General features: G+C 34.9%; 1 protein-coding gene across 1 annotated transcript; it reads left to right on the plus strand.

Moving 5' to 3' along the window:
- The first annotated feature begins 1,683 nt into the window (after positions 1–1,683).
- LOC120326628 (uncharacterized) lies at positions 1,684–14,056 on the plus strand. The gene is made up of 13 exons (XM_078111984.1): positions 1,684–2,035; positions 3,114–3,315; positions 4,451–4,494; positions 4,876–5,028; positions 5,958–6,116; positions 6,659–6,766; positions 7,431–7,544; positions 8,170–8,283; positions 9,839–9,964; positions 10,454–10,537; positions 10,981–11,094; positions 12,202–12,690; positions 12,975–14,056. The coding sequence occupies exons 1-13, from the start codon at positions 1,708–1,710 to the stop codon at positions 14,054–14,056; spliced, it is 3,117 nt and encodes a 1,038-aa protein (XP_077968110.1). The 5' UTR covers positions 1,684–1,707.
- Positions 14,057–19,341: the final 5,285 nt, after the last annotated feature.

A 19,341-nucleotide genomic window follows, 5' to 3' on the forward strand; every position in this document is an offset into this window, starting at 1 on the left:
GATTATTCTATCGAATTTTTATCAATGAAGCTCTTCACCTTTAACAGGGTTATATGCAAATGATTTTTATCAGAAAGAAAAATAATTCAGTAATGGATATGAGTTTCGTCGACCAATCCTTGTCACTTTACGCGATTCGCATGATTTTCCAAATGTTCTCTCCATTTTATTCCATCATTTTTTAATTTAAGTGAGTATTTGTGCTCAAACAATTTTCAGCAAAAAAATCTCCATGTAAATATTTTGCCTCGTAAAGTGGTAACCGACGCACATCAACCTAGATTTACGGTGAAATCAAATAGATTTACAGAGTCTCGTCAATATCTGACTGCGCTTTTAAATTCCATTTGAAATGAGAAACATTTATTAGCTTGTCCACGCTTTATTGACATGGTACAAATGTTCATGGCGGGATATTTAGAAATTTGAAATATCACGTGACCACAATAAAACTGATTATATTTATCGGGACATTGAAACAATTTGGACTTTATTCAACTAATGTAGTAAATTGAATTTAAATTTTTATCGGATTCACCTTACCGAAAACTCGACTATTTTTCCTTTGAATCAAATTTCAGTGTAAAATTGATAAAGCGTAACGAATAACCTCTAGCATCGTTAAATTTCAAGATAAATAAAATTACGCAACATTGGTAAACATTCAGTACGGTCGCCTCTTGCTGAGTAAACAAAGAGCCAATGACGTCGAATGCACAAAGTTGCCAGATTATAACACTATGCTCAATGTATAGACCACCGTTTTACGACTGAATTCATTTTATTATAGATTATGTGGATATCGGCAAAGTTAGATTGTCTTCCCCTCAATTGAAAGTTTATTTTCTTCAACTAAATTGTTGACATTAAGTAAATGTAATTGTTTTCTTCTATTTACAATCTGGCAACCTTGCTATTGCTGCTTGGAAAGTTATAACCAAGTTATGTGACGATGCGGAAAGAAACTGTCGCATGAAACGAGCGCTTGATGGATGCAGTTTGTGGCGTTGAGAATTAGTTTTTTTTTATTCATCGGGTTTGTGTTGTGTTGCTATTATTAAAGATAATCGTAATAATTAGAAATATGCGTTTGTAATAGTTGTCCTCTATTGCTTTATCTAAAATTCATTGTTTTTAAAATTGTCTTGAAAATCATATTCTGTATAAAAAATTTAGAAGTTACGATGATTTGAATGCGCATTGCTAGCTGAAAATAAAGCCCGAGGATGAATTAAGCATATTAATATTAATATGGGGACTTGTTGATAGTCAGACAGTTTTTCCAGCAGATTTCATTCAAATTTATACCAAGGTGGAAGCGAGTGTTTTGTAAGAGGAAATACATTTTGAGAATTTGTACGGATTCTGGTATCAGTTGATTTGGTTGAGCGGTATAAACGTATTTTGACAAACAAGAAAATGTTTTTAAAATCAATATTATGCTGTATTACATTGCAATGGTGAATATTTATTACTTGGTTATCGCTGACGAAATAAAAATTCGTTTATGCTATTTTTTTGATATATAATGAGGGAAACAAGTCGATGACACGAGCCCATTACTGGATGCGTCAAAGTATTTCTATATTCACTGTTTTGGTACCGAAGCATTTAGTACAAGTGATAGAAATACATATTAACAGATTTGGCTAAGCTGAGATCTTTTTTATTTGTTACAGAAATATAGTCCAGTAGAAATCTAAAATAATGTCCGACTCTGAACAACAACAAATCGATCCTAGTTTGATCGATCAACAAACAATCGAATCTATCGATCAACAAACAGACAAATCCAATTTTACTAACCCAGAAACAATCGAGGCAGATCCAGCTGTTCAACAAACTATCGAGTCCGATATCATTGATACCAATTCCAGCAATGACACCGACGATTCAGGAAACGAATCCCCACAACAACAACAACAACAATATCAACAACAACATGGACCTATGATTCAGGACTTGGGTCCTGAGGATGAGATCCATGAAGAGCAAGGTTCAGGACAGGAATGTCAAGTTGAAGAACCAGGAGTAGGTGAGAAATCTTTAGTAACGTTTTGTTTGGTGAGAATAAAACTTCTTTTTAGAGTCTTTGACCGACGGAGACTTTTACATATACAACAATACTAGAGTTATGTTTGTATGAATTACACATATTACATTTTGTAAAAACGTAAAGGCAATTTTCAATCACTGAGTAAGTCGTTTGCAATAATAGCTGAAAGTTGGTGCATACAAAACACAAAACATAGGGAAATAGTAAGTGGTTAGACACTGCTGTACTCTCAATGACCCAAATATTGTACAGTTATGATTTCAAAATCAATACTTTCGAGATTGCACATAATTTGGTATGTGAACTAAGATGGTGGACACTTGAACGTATTATGTGTACCAGGTTAGGGTTGGGCCAAAATTATATTCCAATTTTCTTTATTTCAGTTCTAATACGAGTTCGGCGACTAGCTAAGTGACTCCCGTAGTATTTGTACCTGAAATCACGGCCTGACCTCAAACTGGTACACATACTACGTACCGGTGTCCGCCATCTTGGTACACAGGGTACCCATAATTCAGCTATTGTATACAAGTTGACATTTACTCAAAGTGTAACAAATACACAACAAGTCCATATATCTGTTGATGAACGACTCGGTGACTAAATTATTTTTATTGCAATTTGGGACTCGGTAGATTTCAAATATTATTTACAAAATTAACAGCAATGGCAATGGCGTGGTAAAGAATTTATAGAAATTGTTGATCGACTTAGATTCCCAGAGGTAAAACTTTGATGCTTAGTTTTACAATAACCAAGCCGTGGTAAAGGTTTCAAGTAGGATTGATAAAATCGTTTCTGTCTCTAAAGTTTAAAGTAAATCTTTATTTTACATCAGCAATTTATTTTTAAAAAAATCTGTAAAGCGGCCAAGCGCTGGGTTGTATTTCTTAAAATCCTTCAGTGTTATTTGGGCAGAAAATGAATCCAATTAAGCTGATTCAAGATATACGTGTGAGATATTAAGCTTCACTGTTTTATACTTTATTGAAATAAAATAAAAAAGATAATGCTGACTTAAATGAACAGTCGCTTAAACTATATTTTTTTTCAGGTCCCGCAGTTGTTCAGCAACCAGCCCAACAACAGCCGGTACAACAGCAACATGCACAACAACGAGCAGTTCAACACCCACCAGCCACACAGGGTGGACAATCTGTCGTCATACAACAACACGTTCATCACCATCATCATCGCAACCTGTATTATCAGGGAGCCGTTTATCAAAACGCAGTATTTCAAGGAGATGTCGTAGGGTGGGTAATGAACTTTTTAACTTTAATCAGGCTCATTGGTTTGCAAAAATTATGGCAGGATTAATGCACTGGTAAATGATAATTTTGTTAATAAACGGTCGCCTGAGGTTCATTTGTAGAGATTCTAGAAGAGAGGGACGTATAATTTATTTCAAGCATTAACTAACTAGCTCTAGCATAATACATTTGCTAGACTTGTCGGCAATTGAAGATTATTATTTCGGGATATAAAATTTTTCAGCTATTGATCCAGACAAAGCTAAACTCAATTTTTTCTGTAGAAAAACAGTTGCCGTTATATACATTTACCCAATTGCATTGCACTCCACTACAAATTATCCAATGTCGAAGCAAATATTTCAACTATTTGAAAATATTACTTAAAAATTATATGTAGCGGCTGAGTTATGGCGGCCGAGGGGTTATAAAATACGTTGATATGCACAGAGGCTGTACGGGCGCTTTGAGATTAAAACAAACAAAGGAGCGGCATTTCCGCGTGCGCAACTAATGACGTTTACTAATGCAAATATTGTCGCTTGTTGTGTCAGACATATACTCGTCTACTGTATTGAATAATATTTAGGCTTTCAAGCTTGTAATAATACTTAAAAATAGTGAGCAAAATCGGTGGATATTCTATAATTCTCATTCATGTACACATTACAATCATATCGATAATGAGACATCCAGTACACCCAAACTAGATAATACAAATGCAGACTTTCAAATTGATGTATTTTTCTCATGTTCGCAGAAATACCATGTTCTGTACAAGTATCTATTGTGAGTAGCGAGTCACTTTTCGAGGTATACCTATAAAGTAGTTACAAATAAAATTCATGTTGTCAAAATACGTTGTCGGTACTACAAATAACCTTACTTTACCAGATTCAACCGGTAACTGCAAACCTATGATATTTTATGCATTTTCGCTATAAATGCTTCCAACAAATATTCATTTAGACGTAGCTAGCCACCAATAATTAGGGAAAGACAGCAACATCTGCAATTTGGCAAAATTTACTGAGTGGTGAATCAATCTAAAATGATTAAAATTATAAACAAACGACTACAAAGTTTCTTTTGTGTTCAAAGTTGCATTCACCTTTATCTGAATTTTTATTTTTTACAGATCGAAATCGGAAATAAGAGACGCAAACATTGGAGCTGTAGGAGGTAAATATTCATCTACAAACTCCCCCATTTCAAAAATGTATGAACGGCCGTCATCGTCTGATCGTGATCATCTGTGAAATTGATGGCGAAGAATCCGCATGGTGGCGCAATATTTAAAACTCAAAATTTAATGTTGGTTTAAACTGCAATCGGTTGAATATTAAAGTGAAATGCAGAACGAAAAGAGAATAATTATAACCAGCCAATGAAGTTTTTAAAACATCTATTTAAAAATATCCTGTCAATCAACCATCGTCAATGATGGTCAACAAGTAAAACATCAATAATTTTTATTCAATACCCATGAATGCTCGTCGTGTAAAATTAAAAATATCCCAATCTCTCGCTGTCAATTTAAAATTTACTTGTTTTTTTTTCCAGGGTCACAACAACCTCCTGCAATCGGGGGTCCAGGGGAACAGGCAGCCCTAGCCTGGCTTGGTGAAGAGGAATCTGGTAGTTCCCAGGTACCTGCAATAGGCGGTCCCGAACAACGGCCTGCTTTGCCTTGGCATGAAGAAGGAGAAAGAGAAGGTTTGTGTTAGATTTGCTGTGACACAACCAATTAGTGTCAAACTTATAACCGTTCAATGTGGAAAAGCCGTGGCTCTGTATTTTTTTTTTACAATCCCGAAAATTCTGATATTTGGCTCGATGGCCTTGCTAGCGGTTAAATCGTGAGATATGTATCTGGTTATGTGTTAGTATCGAATGTCGGGTTCATATGTCGTGTGTCCACCTCACCCTGGGTTTAATGAATTAAGTAGGCAATTCTGAACCGGAAAGTATGGGTTCTCCCGAATAATTGCAGTTTTCATTGTTGCGCATAAGTGGCCTTTTTTGGCCTCCCTTTTTAGCCTTAGCCTTGTTTAGGAGCAGAAGGCGTGATTGGGTATCATGTAAAATATTTAGTGACAGTCAAACATTTGGCCTCCCACCTCACCAAAGCTGTGAATAGGAATGATCAGAAAGTAATATTGAAAGCCCAAAAGATTTTGAACATGTGAGCGTTCTTCTTGATAATCGCCGCTCGTCAGCCTTATTCGATGGCGAAAAAAATATCTCATAATAGTGAAATATCAACTGAAATCAGACTTGTATTTATTGATATTAGAATCGAAACCTGAACTCGAATTTCAAAACTATTATTGGAATTCACGTTCGAATTTGAAATTTTGTCGAATCAAAGTGAAAAATTCCGCATAAAACCACGAAGCATTAATTAGATTTCTAAGCATTCACAGCAGAAAATTAAAAAGGCCTAGTTTGTTATCAATTTTTTTCTCTCAAGTTTGGCGCTGGAGTCAAAATTCTCATCAACTTGTATTCGAGAGCCAATATAGAAATTTTTATAATTTCGGAATGGCTTGTAATTCGAATTCGAGTGTAAATTCGGCCCGCATTCCTGCTTTAAAATAGGCTGATGTTGATCATGGAATTAATGCTAGTTTTTGTCGCCACAGCTCTCCATCCTGGTAGAATTTTAGTCAGCAATCAACCTCTCGCATTGCCCGGAAACGAACAGCTGGAAGAGGTCGAGGCGACAGTGCCAACCAACGAACCAGAAGTATTTGATTCAATAAAGCCAAAGAAAAAATCAAAGAAAAAAACAAACAGGGGAGGTGAGAATAGCATTATTATGCCGTAAACACCAGAACGTCTTATAGCCAAGTGGTGGTTCAATTATTTTCAAAACGAGCAAAAATTACTAAACTCCGTGGAAATTTTTGAAAATATTTTTGAAAAGGTGTTGCAAGCTGTAATGAATTAAGTATGCAATTCCAAACTGCGATTGTTCCGATTAAATAATAATATCTCTGAATATATAGTTGGCTGCCTCCCAAAGCCTTGATCGATGCTGGGGATTTCAAAGCCTCCCACAGAACCTTCCAGGTGAAACAAAAAATGTTAAAATTAGTTTCAGCAGTTAAAAGAAAGGAAATTTAGCCTTCTGATAAGTCGAATACGCATTGTTATGGTTGAAACGCTCTTTCTCAATCTGAATTCTTCGTCGAATTTTTTTTATTAACAGTGTCTCACCATCACATGAATTCTAGACTCAATTAAATTCTTTTTCTTTGACAATCAATTCGGATATGATGCAGATGAGTTTATGATTTTTGTTGTAATTTCTATTTTACTATTTTTTTTTTATTATATTCAGGTTCCTATCGAGAACCAGTGTATGCAACAACTCCACGTTCACCTGTGGCAAGAAGTTTCGTTGGCGAAGAAACATTGAATCCTAATGTCACGACTCCAAAAGTAGTTGGTAAGTATCAATATTCGACGTCATAATACGTGGAAAATCTTATCCAAACTGGCATATATATTGCCCTGTCTGCTGTACGTTATGGCACAACCCTAACCTGGTACACATACTACGTTGCGTTGTCCGTCATCTTGGTTTACATACTTCGGATGTACCTCAAATTCGTTCTATTAATCATTCATCTTACATTCCATTAAATATTCCCATGATTTGGGACAAAACAGTAAAATTTTCGATGAAAAATCTTGGATTTTATAAAAATGTTGGAATTAATTATGGCCGACAAGCGCTTTCAAACTCCAAGTTTTGAAAATTTGGGATCGATTGTCCGAGTATGTATGAAAAAAAAATCAAATTGATTGACGGGTCTACTTCTTATTCACTAAGTCTCAAAAACAGGTAATTCAGTATATTCAACCGTAGATCGACTGTAGTCAAGTGCTAAAAAGTTCGACTGTAGTCAAGTGCTAAAAAGTTCGCGTTCTTTGAATCCTGATATCTTTAGAGATTTTAATGAAAATAACTCATTTGTAGTGGCCTCATTCAATTTTAAAATCCTAGTTATAGTTAAAAATTAAGATTTGGGTGAAGCGGAGTAGTTGAGGTGCGGACACTACACTCTGTTTTATTCAGCTTCAAGTTTAAATACTTGATTCACATTTAGGAAACCCCACTACATCAGATCCAGAAATAGCAGAAGCATTTTCAAGAAGTCCACCTGAACCATCAAATAGACGAGATGCAAACGTGGCATCTGTTGCAAAACCCAAAACAACAGGTGCAAATATCTAATATAATTCTGTTTGTTGGTTTCCCCATTACAGATAAAAATTGATACCGTTTTGAACAAGATTGCCAAGCGTGCCATTGCATTTTCATTTTTTTCATTCTCTCCCACATATGTGAATTGTAAGTTAAATAGCGTCATCTTGCGGCGATTTGTCATTCACTTGTGTATATTTGATCTTTTATCACTTGACATTTGCTGAGTGATTATGTTACCATTCAGTATATCTACTTCTCCAGTTTGTCTTTTTCTTAGATTTTCATTTGAAATTACCAAACCTAAATTCCAAATAAAATAGGTTTTTAGTAAAAGATTGTTCCGATCATGATAACCCAATATTTTTTAAAGCCATGAATAATTAAAAAAAAATTTATTTTATGTTCTGGCTTTGGTCTACATTACAATATCTCTATCTATTTCTCCGGCCCTAGTTCAAGAAGATATATTTATATAGGAATATAAATGAAAATGATTCAATCAGTCTTGACGAATGTGATCTCCAAAATCCTTGGGCCCAAAATTTGAAATATAGGTGGAGTGAGGTTTGCCGAGGTTCGAACACTACAGTTCGCTTTATTCTCGTTACAAATGCTTGATTAAATTGATTTATATTTAGAAAGCGCCACTCCTTCAAATCCACAAAAATCAGAAGCATTTCCACTAATTCCACCTGAACCTTCAAATAGACTAGATGCAAACGTACCATCTGGAGCAAGACCCAAAACAACAGGTAAAGAAGCCGCACCAGTACAGAATCGGACTATAAGACGCCAACATTACTGCTGCTACTTTTCAGTGTTGGCAATAAATCGCGATGCGCTACCTGATTCATACATATTAGACGCATGATCCATTATTAGGAAAAGAATATTCCAAGTTCATCCCATTGCTCTAAAATATAATAAAACTATTCTGTCCTTTGGTGTTTTATGTATTTCTTTTTACTCTAACTTTAAACAAGACTTAAGGCAATCTGACCTTTACATGTATAAGGTCGTTAATTCAGCATTAATTATTTTAAAAGGTTGGTTTTGTAATGGTCAGCTAAATAATTTGGATGACGACTTTAAAAGCCCTTTTTTGGATGGATGATGCCAACGTCCATTAGCACAGTTCGGGTGATAATACGGTTATAAATTAATTTCGAATGAAATATGAGCGATTAGGGAAGGATATACAAGAGAGAAGTGCGAAAAAAAAACTATTGCATGATTGGGATGCTGTTACCGAACATTTTTCGTGTCTCAAAAACTTTGCGATTGCATTACTTTTCATGTTTTAATCTACATATGCTAGTGAATCTCTGTTCTCAGTTATGAACTTTATTAGGTCTCGTAATAGGATTATCCTGAAGGATGAAACCGGTAGTTTTTATATTCCTTTGAAAGTTACAGAATGTAAACCCATTATTAAAGCATTATCAGCGGTAATGCAGTAGCCGAAGTCTTGCTGATACAGTAAATGAAAAGCAATCAAATTTATTTGTGGGACTGATATTTTCCCGAATAGTAAATCTGTCTGTACATGTTAAAGGTTTATTATTAAGAATTTTTGCGTTGGAAGTCGCAAAGTAAAGTTTTTAATTTTGTTCGGCACGCTGAAGAATTTTGTCGTTATGTTTTGTCGATTTTGGCACGCGAGGTTGCCCACCCATGCACTATGCCATTGCATTCAATTTTTTTGGTTAAGATTTCTTTGCACTTGCCGTAAGTAGATTTACCTAAAATTGCGCCACCATGTGACGAATTATCTGTTAATTCCATTAGCACAAAATATATCAACGCCACGCACTATGCCATTGCATTTCATTCATTTTTTCAAATTTTCTTGCACTTAAGTAAATCTTAAATAAAACTGCGCCACCATGAGGTGATTTATTGTTCACGTCCATTAGCACAGTTTCGGTCAACGCTACCCACAATGCCATTGTATTTCATTTCTTCTCCAAGTTCGTTGCACTTGAGTAAATTTTAAATGAAACTGCGCCACTAAGTGGCGAATTATTGTTTACGTCCATATGCTCAGTTTTGTACAACGCTACCCACTATGCTATTGCATTTCATATTCGTATTAATATTCATTACATTCACATTTTTGTTGTGGGTTTAATAAACCTAGATTCAAAATATGATTTGATATTATGTGATATTAATGTTAGATGGTGAACCCAGCATATATTTTCAATACCATTTCAAAGCGTCCATTTCACAATAAACTCAGAACATTTTTATTCCATTCCTTGACGGCCCATGTTGAAATAGATTTATTTATTTCCTTCAACCCAGGTCCAAGAAGATCAGCATCCCACCAACCTCAGTCATCTTTGAGATCGATATCCCAATCACCAGTTCAAACACATCAAAGAAACGAGCGAAGACTTCAAACAAATCGTGCACGTTCAAGAAGTACAGGTTGGTGCTTTAGTTTGCTGATTTTTTATTTGAGTATATTTGCATTCTTATCACTCGAGCCGTGGAGGATTCAAATCCGGATTGAGAAGTTTTGACTCCCGACTCCAAACTATAATAACTAAGGATTTTTCTTTATTCTATGTTAAGAATAAACGGCTCAATAATTTTTGAATTTCTATCGATAGTTTTAATTTTGATCATTGCCTTGAGATTCTGACTCATAGGGTCCGAATTCCAACTCCTGCTACAAAGCCTCACTTGGAGAGTATTGAAATAAAATTATGGCTACGGCTTCAATATAAATGAAAACATGCCAGACTCCGGTTCCATGTCTCTGTTTGCATTTGCAACCAAATAATTGAATGTTGCTCACAAGAATGAAGACTAATTTGAAAAGTTTAAATATTAAATAAAGCTAATATTATAGAATTCAGAGATTTAAATTTCAACTGAATGGAAAGTTGAAACATGGATATTTATTAATTATAGATGCCAAATATTTATCACAATTGGATGAAACAAGCGAATATGAATACAGCGCTGAATCTTTCAATTTCACTGAATCGAATAAAGGTAAGATGTTCAATCTATAATGTTACAACGGGATGGACGTGTTCCTTGGCCTAAAAACGATTTGCCTGGTAGATAAATGAAAGACAAAATGCGTATTCCGGGTTACACAGAGATGTTGCCTCTCGCCCAAAATAAAAAAAGAAATAATTTAAATCAAAATAGAGTCACACCCAATATTCCTAAATTCATCCTTTGGAAATGCTTGTCGACTGAAATTTTTGACTTAGATTATCTTCATTGAACATCTAAAATTAAAGCTCAGTCATAAAGAAATGAGATTCAGCATCCTACTTCAGATTCTGTGAAGACTAAAAATGCAACTCATCCTCCGTATCATATGAAACAGGTCAACCTTCGGCTCTACAGCAATGAGTTTAGAAATACCTCAAAAGCAATTAAATAAAGTTACAAATATATTTCATATCCCTAATTCTTAATTTCAGAAAGCGACAGTGAAAGCACCTTGAGCAGCATTGGAAGTTTAGTTTTGCATCAAAAATACAGATCGTATAAGAAATCGACGTCTACTAGAAAAGCAGGAAGAAAATCTCGCAGAAGTAAGTTTGTTCAATCATGCTGACGAGGCAATGACCCTGGTGGAACAAACACCCATTCCAATAAAACCGTCTCACTCAAAGGCAATGTAATAATGGCTATTCGTGTATTAGTCTTTACAATCTTACTAACTTCAAGCCTTGTTTGTATAAGACTTCACTTAGGTCGAATGATATACGCTGAGCCAGTTATTCCCAACTTTTTCTCAAGCGACCCAAACTTTCTTAGAAAATAAATTTTGTAGTTATTTGATGGCTGAAAAATTGAATTATTAATACTAAACAATCGTTTTATATTTATTTTCCCATAGACCAATTCGAAGTGGGAATGCCGCACTTGCTTGTTATCAGCGAGTTTTTTTTTAATCGTGGGTGGCAAAATAGACTGAGAAATACCGCAATACCCAATATAAAATAAACAGACAAAAAATAATGAAAAATTAAAATCAGTATCTTAATTTTTTGCCGAAAAAAGGCCCTTCTGATGATTTTCAGGCGACCCAGTTTTTGGGTCACGGTCCATGGGTTGGAAAGTACTGGTCTAGACAGTGACCGGAGAGAAAGTTAAATATCCAGTCAGCATATTCGCCTAATTCATTACATTACACGAGCGAAACTCGGTGAATACCAAGTATTGACATATCTGTGATAACAGTAATGTCAGCGGATTCATTGGACATGTAATGGTGTCAGAAATCTTAGTACTGGTATTAGACGCGAAATGGCGCTATTCTGTCACATTATTGCTTAAAATATTTGTAACTATAATTTAACTAAAAGATTCCCGTTTCAAACTTAGTCATAAATTTTTTTTTAAAAAATTGCGTCGAAGTGAGCAGCGAAAATTTAGAGAATGATCCTTGTTTCCAAAGGATTCAAACAATAGTTTCAACAGTTCAATGTAAAGTTTCTTGATTTGAAAAAATAAAAATCAGGTTTTTGATTTGATTGGATGTAGGACATGATTTATCAATTTTTTTCAAGCTTTCAGTAGAGCATGTAAATTTCACAGACGTGAGCAGCTCAAAAGCCAATCCTTTTTAATATTGACTCGAACGTCTATTAGAAATGTTGTGGCGCTAATTATACTTGTTTTTGTGTTAAATTCAGATTGGATGATTCAAACCGAAAATCCTGTGACCGAATCTGAGTCTCAAACCAGTCTCGTTCACAGAAGGGATAGAATAAATCAAACGGATAAGAAGCCAACTTACGATATGGAAGCACAGACGGACAAACAACGTACAAGGGACATACATTTGCAAACAGACAATTATAATCTAGATATGGAAACTCAGACAAGGCCGGACATTGCTGCACGCATTTTTGGACATGCACTTGCCAGTACTGAAATGTACGTTCAAACGGATCCAAAACAAGCACTCGACAACGACACTCAGACAACTATTCTACAACAGACAAACACCCCGACACAGACTTTGGTTAAAACTTTCCAAGAAAATGAATTTCAAACCGATCAGAGAGAAACAATCGCTACTTTTTCCCAAACCAATGGCATGTCCACCGAAGCTAGTGCTGAGCTCAGTAAAGAATATGAAGAATCGTCGTTGGAAATGATTGAAATGTATAACAGAGAAGGTGAGCTAAGTGGAAGTGCTAAGTGTGCACTTATTTTTAGGTTGCGATTTTGATCGGTTGCATTAGGTAATTGGTTTCGACTATGAATAGGAGGAAAAACTGCAAAGCCTAAACTTCAAAATCTGATAAAGTTGAATAAAAAAATGCTATAACGATAAATGCTATATGAAAAAACCAATATACCGATCTAATATAATTGCTAGTATTGATTTCTAATCCAAATAAAAAAAATCAGTGATATCTGTATTATTTCAAGGTATTAAAATGAATGTTTCTTTTCTCAGCTTCAACCCTGAATAGGCCGTGGAACCTCCGACCAATGCTCACTGTGATCGCGATATTCTGGAAAGTTATTTTCTGCAAAATTTCATCGAATATTCTGAATAAAAGTGTTGATGACACAGTGAAAACCTATCTTGTTCTCCTTTCTCGATTCTTCAACAGCAGCGTGAATGACAAAGGACTTGAACAGTTCTTGGTAGATACAGAGGAATTGGCGGAATTAGCAGAACATTTTAAAAATGAAGGCAAAACCATCCATGCAGTAGTTGCTTACTACGCTCTTGCCAAAATACATAAGCTGGTGAACAAAACCCCCGGATCCGTGCAAGGTATCTTATCTTGCATTGAACAAATAAGCTTGGTCATCGAAGAAATGATAAAACAGAAACAAACAAAAGCTGTAAGTCACGTGATATCCCTCATTACTGAAATGACTGATTTCATTGGATCAATATCAAACTACAGTCAGTTTATCGAAGAAATAAAAGGCAAAGCCACAAAATTCGATTCAGAAGAAAAGTTTATTTCATCTGTAATTTCATTCTACGTCGCTGCTAAACTACATGGACTTGATAACAAGGGAGATCAATCGGCGATAGGAATTAAACAATCTGTTTTCCAAATAAAACTCGTCGTTGAAAATATGACAAAACAAGATTCAATGAAAAAGTTTGTCATAGATCACGTGATACCACTCATGTATGAAGTTTTTAAGTTCGTGCGAACGATCAAATGTTCGAGTCATAAAGTCAGAGTAGATATGGAGGCTTGGTGTTTATATCGCATCGGTCTTTGCTACTATTACTGCGGTGAATATCAAGAATTTGCGAACGAAACCGGGATCGAGCTCATAAAAAGAAATTTAGATGAACCTCAAACATATCGAATATATGGACATTTTCTTAATATTGCAGGAATATCGTATGATAGAATGGGGAATATAGAGAAAGCGATTGAAATGTTTAAAATGTCGTTGGAGGCATATGCGAATGCTGAAGATTATCCAGATGATAAAGATAAGAATGACAACATCGAACGTACAAGAAAGAATTTGAGAATTGCTGAATCCAAGTTGTCCAAATAAATTTATTGTTAGATTCAGTCAGAAATAAAGATAGATCGAGTGTGGGCCAAAGATGAATCGTGCAAGACTCACCGGTTGGACCTCACTATGTTGGAATCGCAGCCATAAATTACCGGATACTCATCACCCCACCCAGTGTTTCAATAATGCCGAGACATCGATCTCTATATAGATAGTAGTACTTTACGTTTCGGCAGCTGTACATAACCTTGCTCGGAGCGAAAGTGTAAAACCTTACTTATATCTTATTTCATCTATGGCCCATAGTTGATTGTGTATTCAGTGACAAAGTATTTTTACTTCAAACTTATTTCTTCAAATCAATCAGTGACAAAATATTTTTACCTCAAACTTATTTCTTCAAATCAATAAGTGTTTGAAGAACAAGGCTCTGGACAAGCTATATATCTTTCTCTATGAAATAGTGGGCCATCACATATCAGTGGTTGCTTATACCAAGCCTTGTTCGAAGAGAAAGTGTGAAAACGTCACATAAAAACGAATATCTAAGGCCAATACTCGATATCGTATCTAGTGATAAAGTACTTGAGTTATGATTTCAAAGTATGCCATAAAAATAAATTCAAATTGTAAAATACAAGGCTCTTGACATTCAATATATCGAACTCTAATATCGCATTACATATGAATGCTTGACAGAGCCTTGTTCGGAAAGAAATTACAAAATGCCCAATAAAAATGATTATCTATGGCCTATATATGATACCAGTGAGATTTTCCCAAGTCCCTTAATCGAATGAATTACGATTGTAAAATTCTAAAATTCGAATCCAGATCTTCCACTCAAGCTAGGTTCATTCCATATCCGGTTTCCAACTCCGTTAAAGAAACTTGACTCCAAATCCAATTCCCCTGTCTTGTTTGAACGAAATAACTATTGCCTTCGCCCAGATGAATTCGATTTACACGAGTGCATGAAGCCACATGCCCAGATGAACACGAGTATGAGGGATTTCAAAAATATTTTTTTTCCTTTCCTGGTACAGAGAACTACGGGAACTTGGCTTCAAGTTTTGTGAAAATTATTTCTCTATTTTTTTTCTCGTTCACAAATATTTTTAAATCTAAACCCGATTCTTATCTTTTAATGAGGGATTATATCTCGTCTAGCCTGTGGCGTATTTCGTTTGTAGTTCCAGCGTGAAGGTAGTTTTAACGGTGATTTTTACTGAATATTTGACTTAGAGGTAAAAGACACTCATCTTTGAACAAAGTTACGCGCACTCACTCAGAAATAAAGTAGACTCGTCTCTGAGTAAAATTTTGGTAACTCAGAAGCAAAGAGGCTTCATCTCGGTGAGAAAACACTGAAAAGTAAACACAAGAATTAAGTTAACTTTGTGAGATAACAAACTCCTCATAACTAAAGTTTCTGAGAAGGAATTATTAACATAAATTTTTTTTTAATGGTTAGGTATACTGGCAGGATGACAAAACACTCTATCGCGAGGAAGCATAATATTTATCAATAGGTTGGAATTAGATTCAAAGAAGTCCAGGTCAAGGAATAGGACTTGAAACTAATTCAGTTGTTTAGGTGTTCCTAAGAATTTTCAATAAAATTTTCATTGAGATATGGCTGCAATGGCCTAAAAATGTTTGTCCAAGCCATCGTGTCATCCCAAGTTTAAGTTCAACGATTGCAAACCTCCGAGTTGAAGAAAATTAAATAGACAATGTCAGTATCCGCTTGTAAAGTACTTGTTAGGAGTGGTGCTTAAAAACGTTTAAAATGAAGCAGATAAAAAAATAAATATAAGCGACGATTAAAAGCAGCGGTTAAAGTATTGTACTGTAGTGACCTAGACACGACGCGGAATGTAACATAACTGAACTCCCTTGCGCGCTTTGTTAGCAATTGACGACCTTGTACTTAAATATGCTTCGTTCCATCATCTTGTTCCGTGTGCAAAATGGCGCCAAACCGTGTGTATCAATTAGGCAAAATCTAAAATAGCACGCTCCCACTTACCGTAAACAACATACAACAACATTGAAGTAGATGTTACAAATGTCAAGTAAACATTCCTCGCAATAAAATACTGTACTAGACAAAGTTCAACTTGGGCGTTTTACCGCCACCATGGATAGTTCAGTTTGTGCTACAAGATATTTCATAACGACTGACCTAATATTATCTGCAGGTACGATTTTTAAATTTATCATGGAAAAAGGAAATGCCACATGTTGGACCACAGTAAATGGTCTAGTTGCGGTCCATACCCCGAACACGCTTGCAGCTAATTCTCAATAAGAAGCTTCGAAAACTTTTTAACGAGGTTAGAATGTATCGGTCACATCTTTGCAAAGTTCAGGGTTAAATAAAATTCTTGTTGCGATCCCGTCTTACTCAGATTGTTAGTATTATAGTTTTCTCGTCCGTTTGAGACGAAGAAACCAATATTATTTTTGCCTCAAACGTACAATGCACCTCAAGTACGGATTGACCTTGTCTCATATATATGCATTGAACAGCTTTTCCGACAAACCCGAGACTTGTTTTTTTTTGACCCGCACCAATACTACTCTGACTTGCGACCGTAATATTTAGCTACGCATCGCGCTTTATATATTTACACAGATTAACACACACCGAGACAAGGACAGTGAAAAGCGAAAACATTTTAGTGGAGTCGTTTAGTAAGGTATGGGCGTAAATAACTGATCCTAATTAAGAGGATGGGAACCGCGCTATTTTTCGCTGATGTAAGCATCAGCATTAGGATGATTTAATTCAATGTCAGATGTTGTGGAATTGAGTTGTTTTGATTCAAGACGGCGGTGAACAAAATTACTTTTATTTAGGTGATATTTAGAAAACAAATTGAATTATTCTCTAGTTTTGCTATCGCTAGATGGCAGCATTAGGTAGTCAAAATCCGTTTTAATATTGCCGTTGCAAGAACGAGTCACGAAATATTTATTTTCAGCCGTATGGGTCAATCTGTTCTTGCCACTCATGTGAAAACCTCTTGTCATTAAGGAAGTTACCACAGCCGGCATTTGTTCAATTCCCCATTTGACCACGCGCTGCAGATGCTTTTCCTTCTGTGGAAAGATTCGAAAGACAATTTCACTATTTTGCGTCAAACTAGCTGTCTACCAATATATAGCGTATGGTCATGTGCTGTATTATTACATAAACGAGAAGTGGTGCGTGTCGATATATTGCATAACAAACATTACCCAACGTAGAATACTGAGTGCTGATGAGTATTTATGAACCAACATAAGCTAAGTATCGCTAAACCCTGAGAATAACTCAATGCCGCACTTGATTATAATTCTGATTTATTTCAGATATATCTGATAAAAAGTTCTGAATCATTAGATATAAAGATCACTCGTTAGTTCAATCATACTGTGTAAAATACAACAAAATCACTGGCATTCACATGTAATTGTAACTAAGGATGAAGTAGTTCCCATGAATCAAAACTGATCTTTTTAGTGTATATTCGGGGCCCGAACGACTAAAAATGAATATAAAAAAATAATGTGATAGCTTTCTAGAGTCTAATTCCATATAGAAGAGTTGCCATATAGCATATAAAAGTGTTTCCATATTTAAATAAAACGGTAAGATTTTAGGATTGTATTTAGGATAGCAGGCCTATAATTATCGATAGAAATTTAAAAAAAAAATTTGAAGTAATATTTTTTTTTGAAACTTTTTCCATATTTAAGTAATTTTATATACCAGATAAAAGTGTTCCCATTAAGGAAACACTAAAATCTGGCAAGAAAATTGTTCACGTTAACTCACATCAAAAAATCAAAAAAACTCGTTCATTAAAAGCAAAAACAAGGGTAAATCACTCGAATCACGAAAAATAATCAAATGAGAAAAGTAAAGCAATCGAATTATCACGTATTTTCTAACGGTTATCGATGCAATTTAATGGAAAGTGAAAAAAAAATTATAATATTGGTCAGAAATGGTAAAATATATAAACAGATAAGAACTCATTTCAAGTAAAATTATGGGGTGAATCGAATTTAAAAAGATTCAGCAAATCAACCAACATTTACAGGTAAATGCGTTTAGTTCCTAATTCCCAGCACGATCAAGTATGATCCATACATGATTACATTCTGGAATATTGCTTTACCTATGTACCATGCTTGATCAGCTGTTCATAAGACATGTGCTTGTAATGAGATATTGAGAATATCAAGGTATATTAATCACTAGTCTACGCAAGTAAAACAGCCGAATCTTTTTACAGTAAGGTCGTCAATGACACAACGAGAACCAAATGTAAATAAAAGTTTGAGACAATTTGGTAAATTATGAATTGCTGTTATGCTTAATTCTATTAGAATGAAACAACATAATAATAATCTTCAACGGATTAGAAATAAATTCTAATTATTCTTAAGAGTAAATACCTGTATTCGGTTTTCCAATATTTATTCTGTAGTATGGGGAAGCCAATGACTTTCAATTTTACATATACTTTTTGAATTTCGATTTTAAGATCTGTAACAAATTTTCAATTATCGAATATGCAGGGTAATTTTGCGCGAGTGTATTTGAGATCAGTTTTTGCCAATTGAATGTCTTTCTCTATCGCAGCTTCATTCTCATAATCAGTGACCTTTTCATGAACATCATTTGCTTTAACATAATAAGATTCTGCTCACAAATATTTCTGCAGAAGAAAATATGATGCACCGATACCACGCAACGATAATGAGTAGATTCGATATTTTGAAGCGTTTGAACTGTTGCTCAAGAACCTCAAGTTCATTTGTAAACATTTTATACTTTTCTCATATTTATCCGTCATGAAATAGATATCCCCTATGTCAGTGGTTCCCAAACTTTTTTTTTCGCGAACCCAATTTCATAAAATTACAGGTACTCGCGACCTTCAAAAATCATTATATCAATTCTATTTATCTCGTTTGGAACAATGTACCTGTTTATGGACGGCAAGTGGACGTTGACAGTTAACATTGTCACAAAAATTATATGGACGAGTCCGGCAATGTACCGGGAAACGGGGAAATTCAATAACACATGGAATCGTATGAAAACCACGGTATAAAATCTCTTAGATCAGAATTACAACGGTTCTTTGGCAAAACATAGACAAACTTGATAAAATGCGGTAAATTGTAAGGAAGCGTACGATACTTCGGAAATAATAAGATTGCTTCTAAATTTACATAAATTAAAAATCCTATTTATTATATTCCAACAATGTCTTTTGTATTTTAATGTCAACATATTACAGATTTCTCCAATATTAATTCAA

The sequence above is a fragment of the Styela clava genome, chromosome 4 (genome assembly GCF_964204865.1).
Source record: "Styela clava chromosome 4, kaStyClav1.hap1.2, whole genome shotgun sequence".
Taxonomy (NCBI): domain Eukaryota; kingdom Metazoa; phylum Chordata; class Ascidiacea; order Stolidobranchia; family Styelidae; genus Styela; species Styela clava.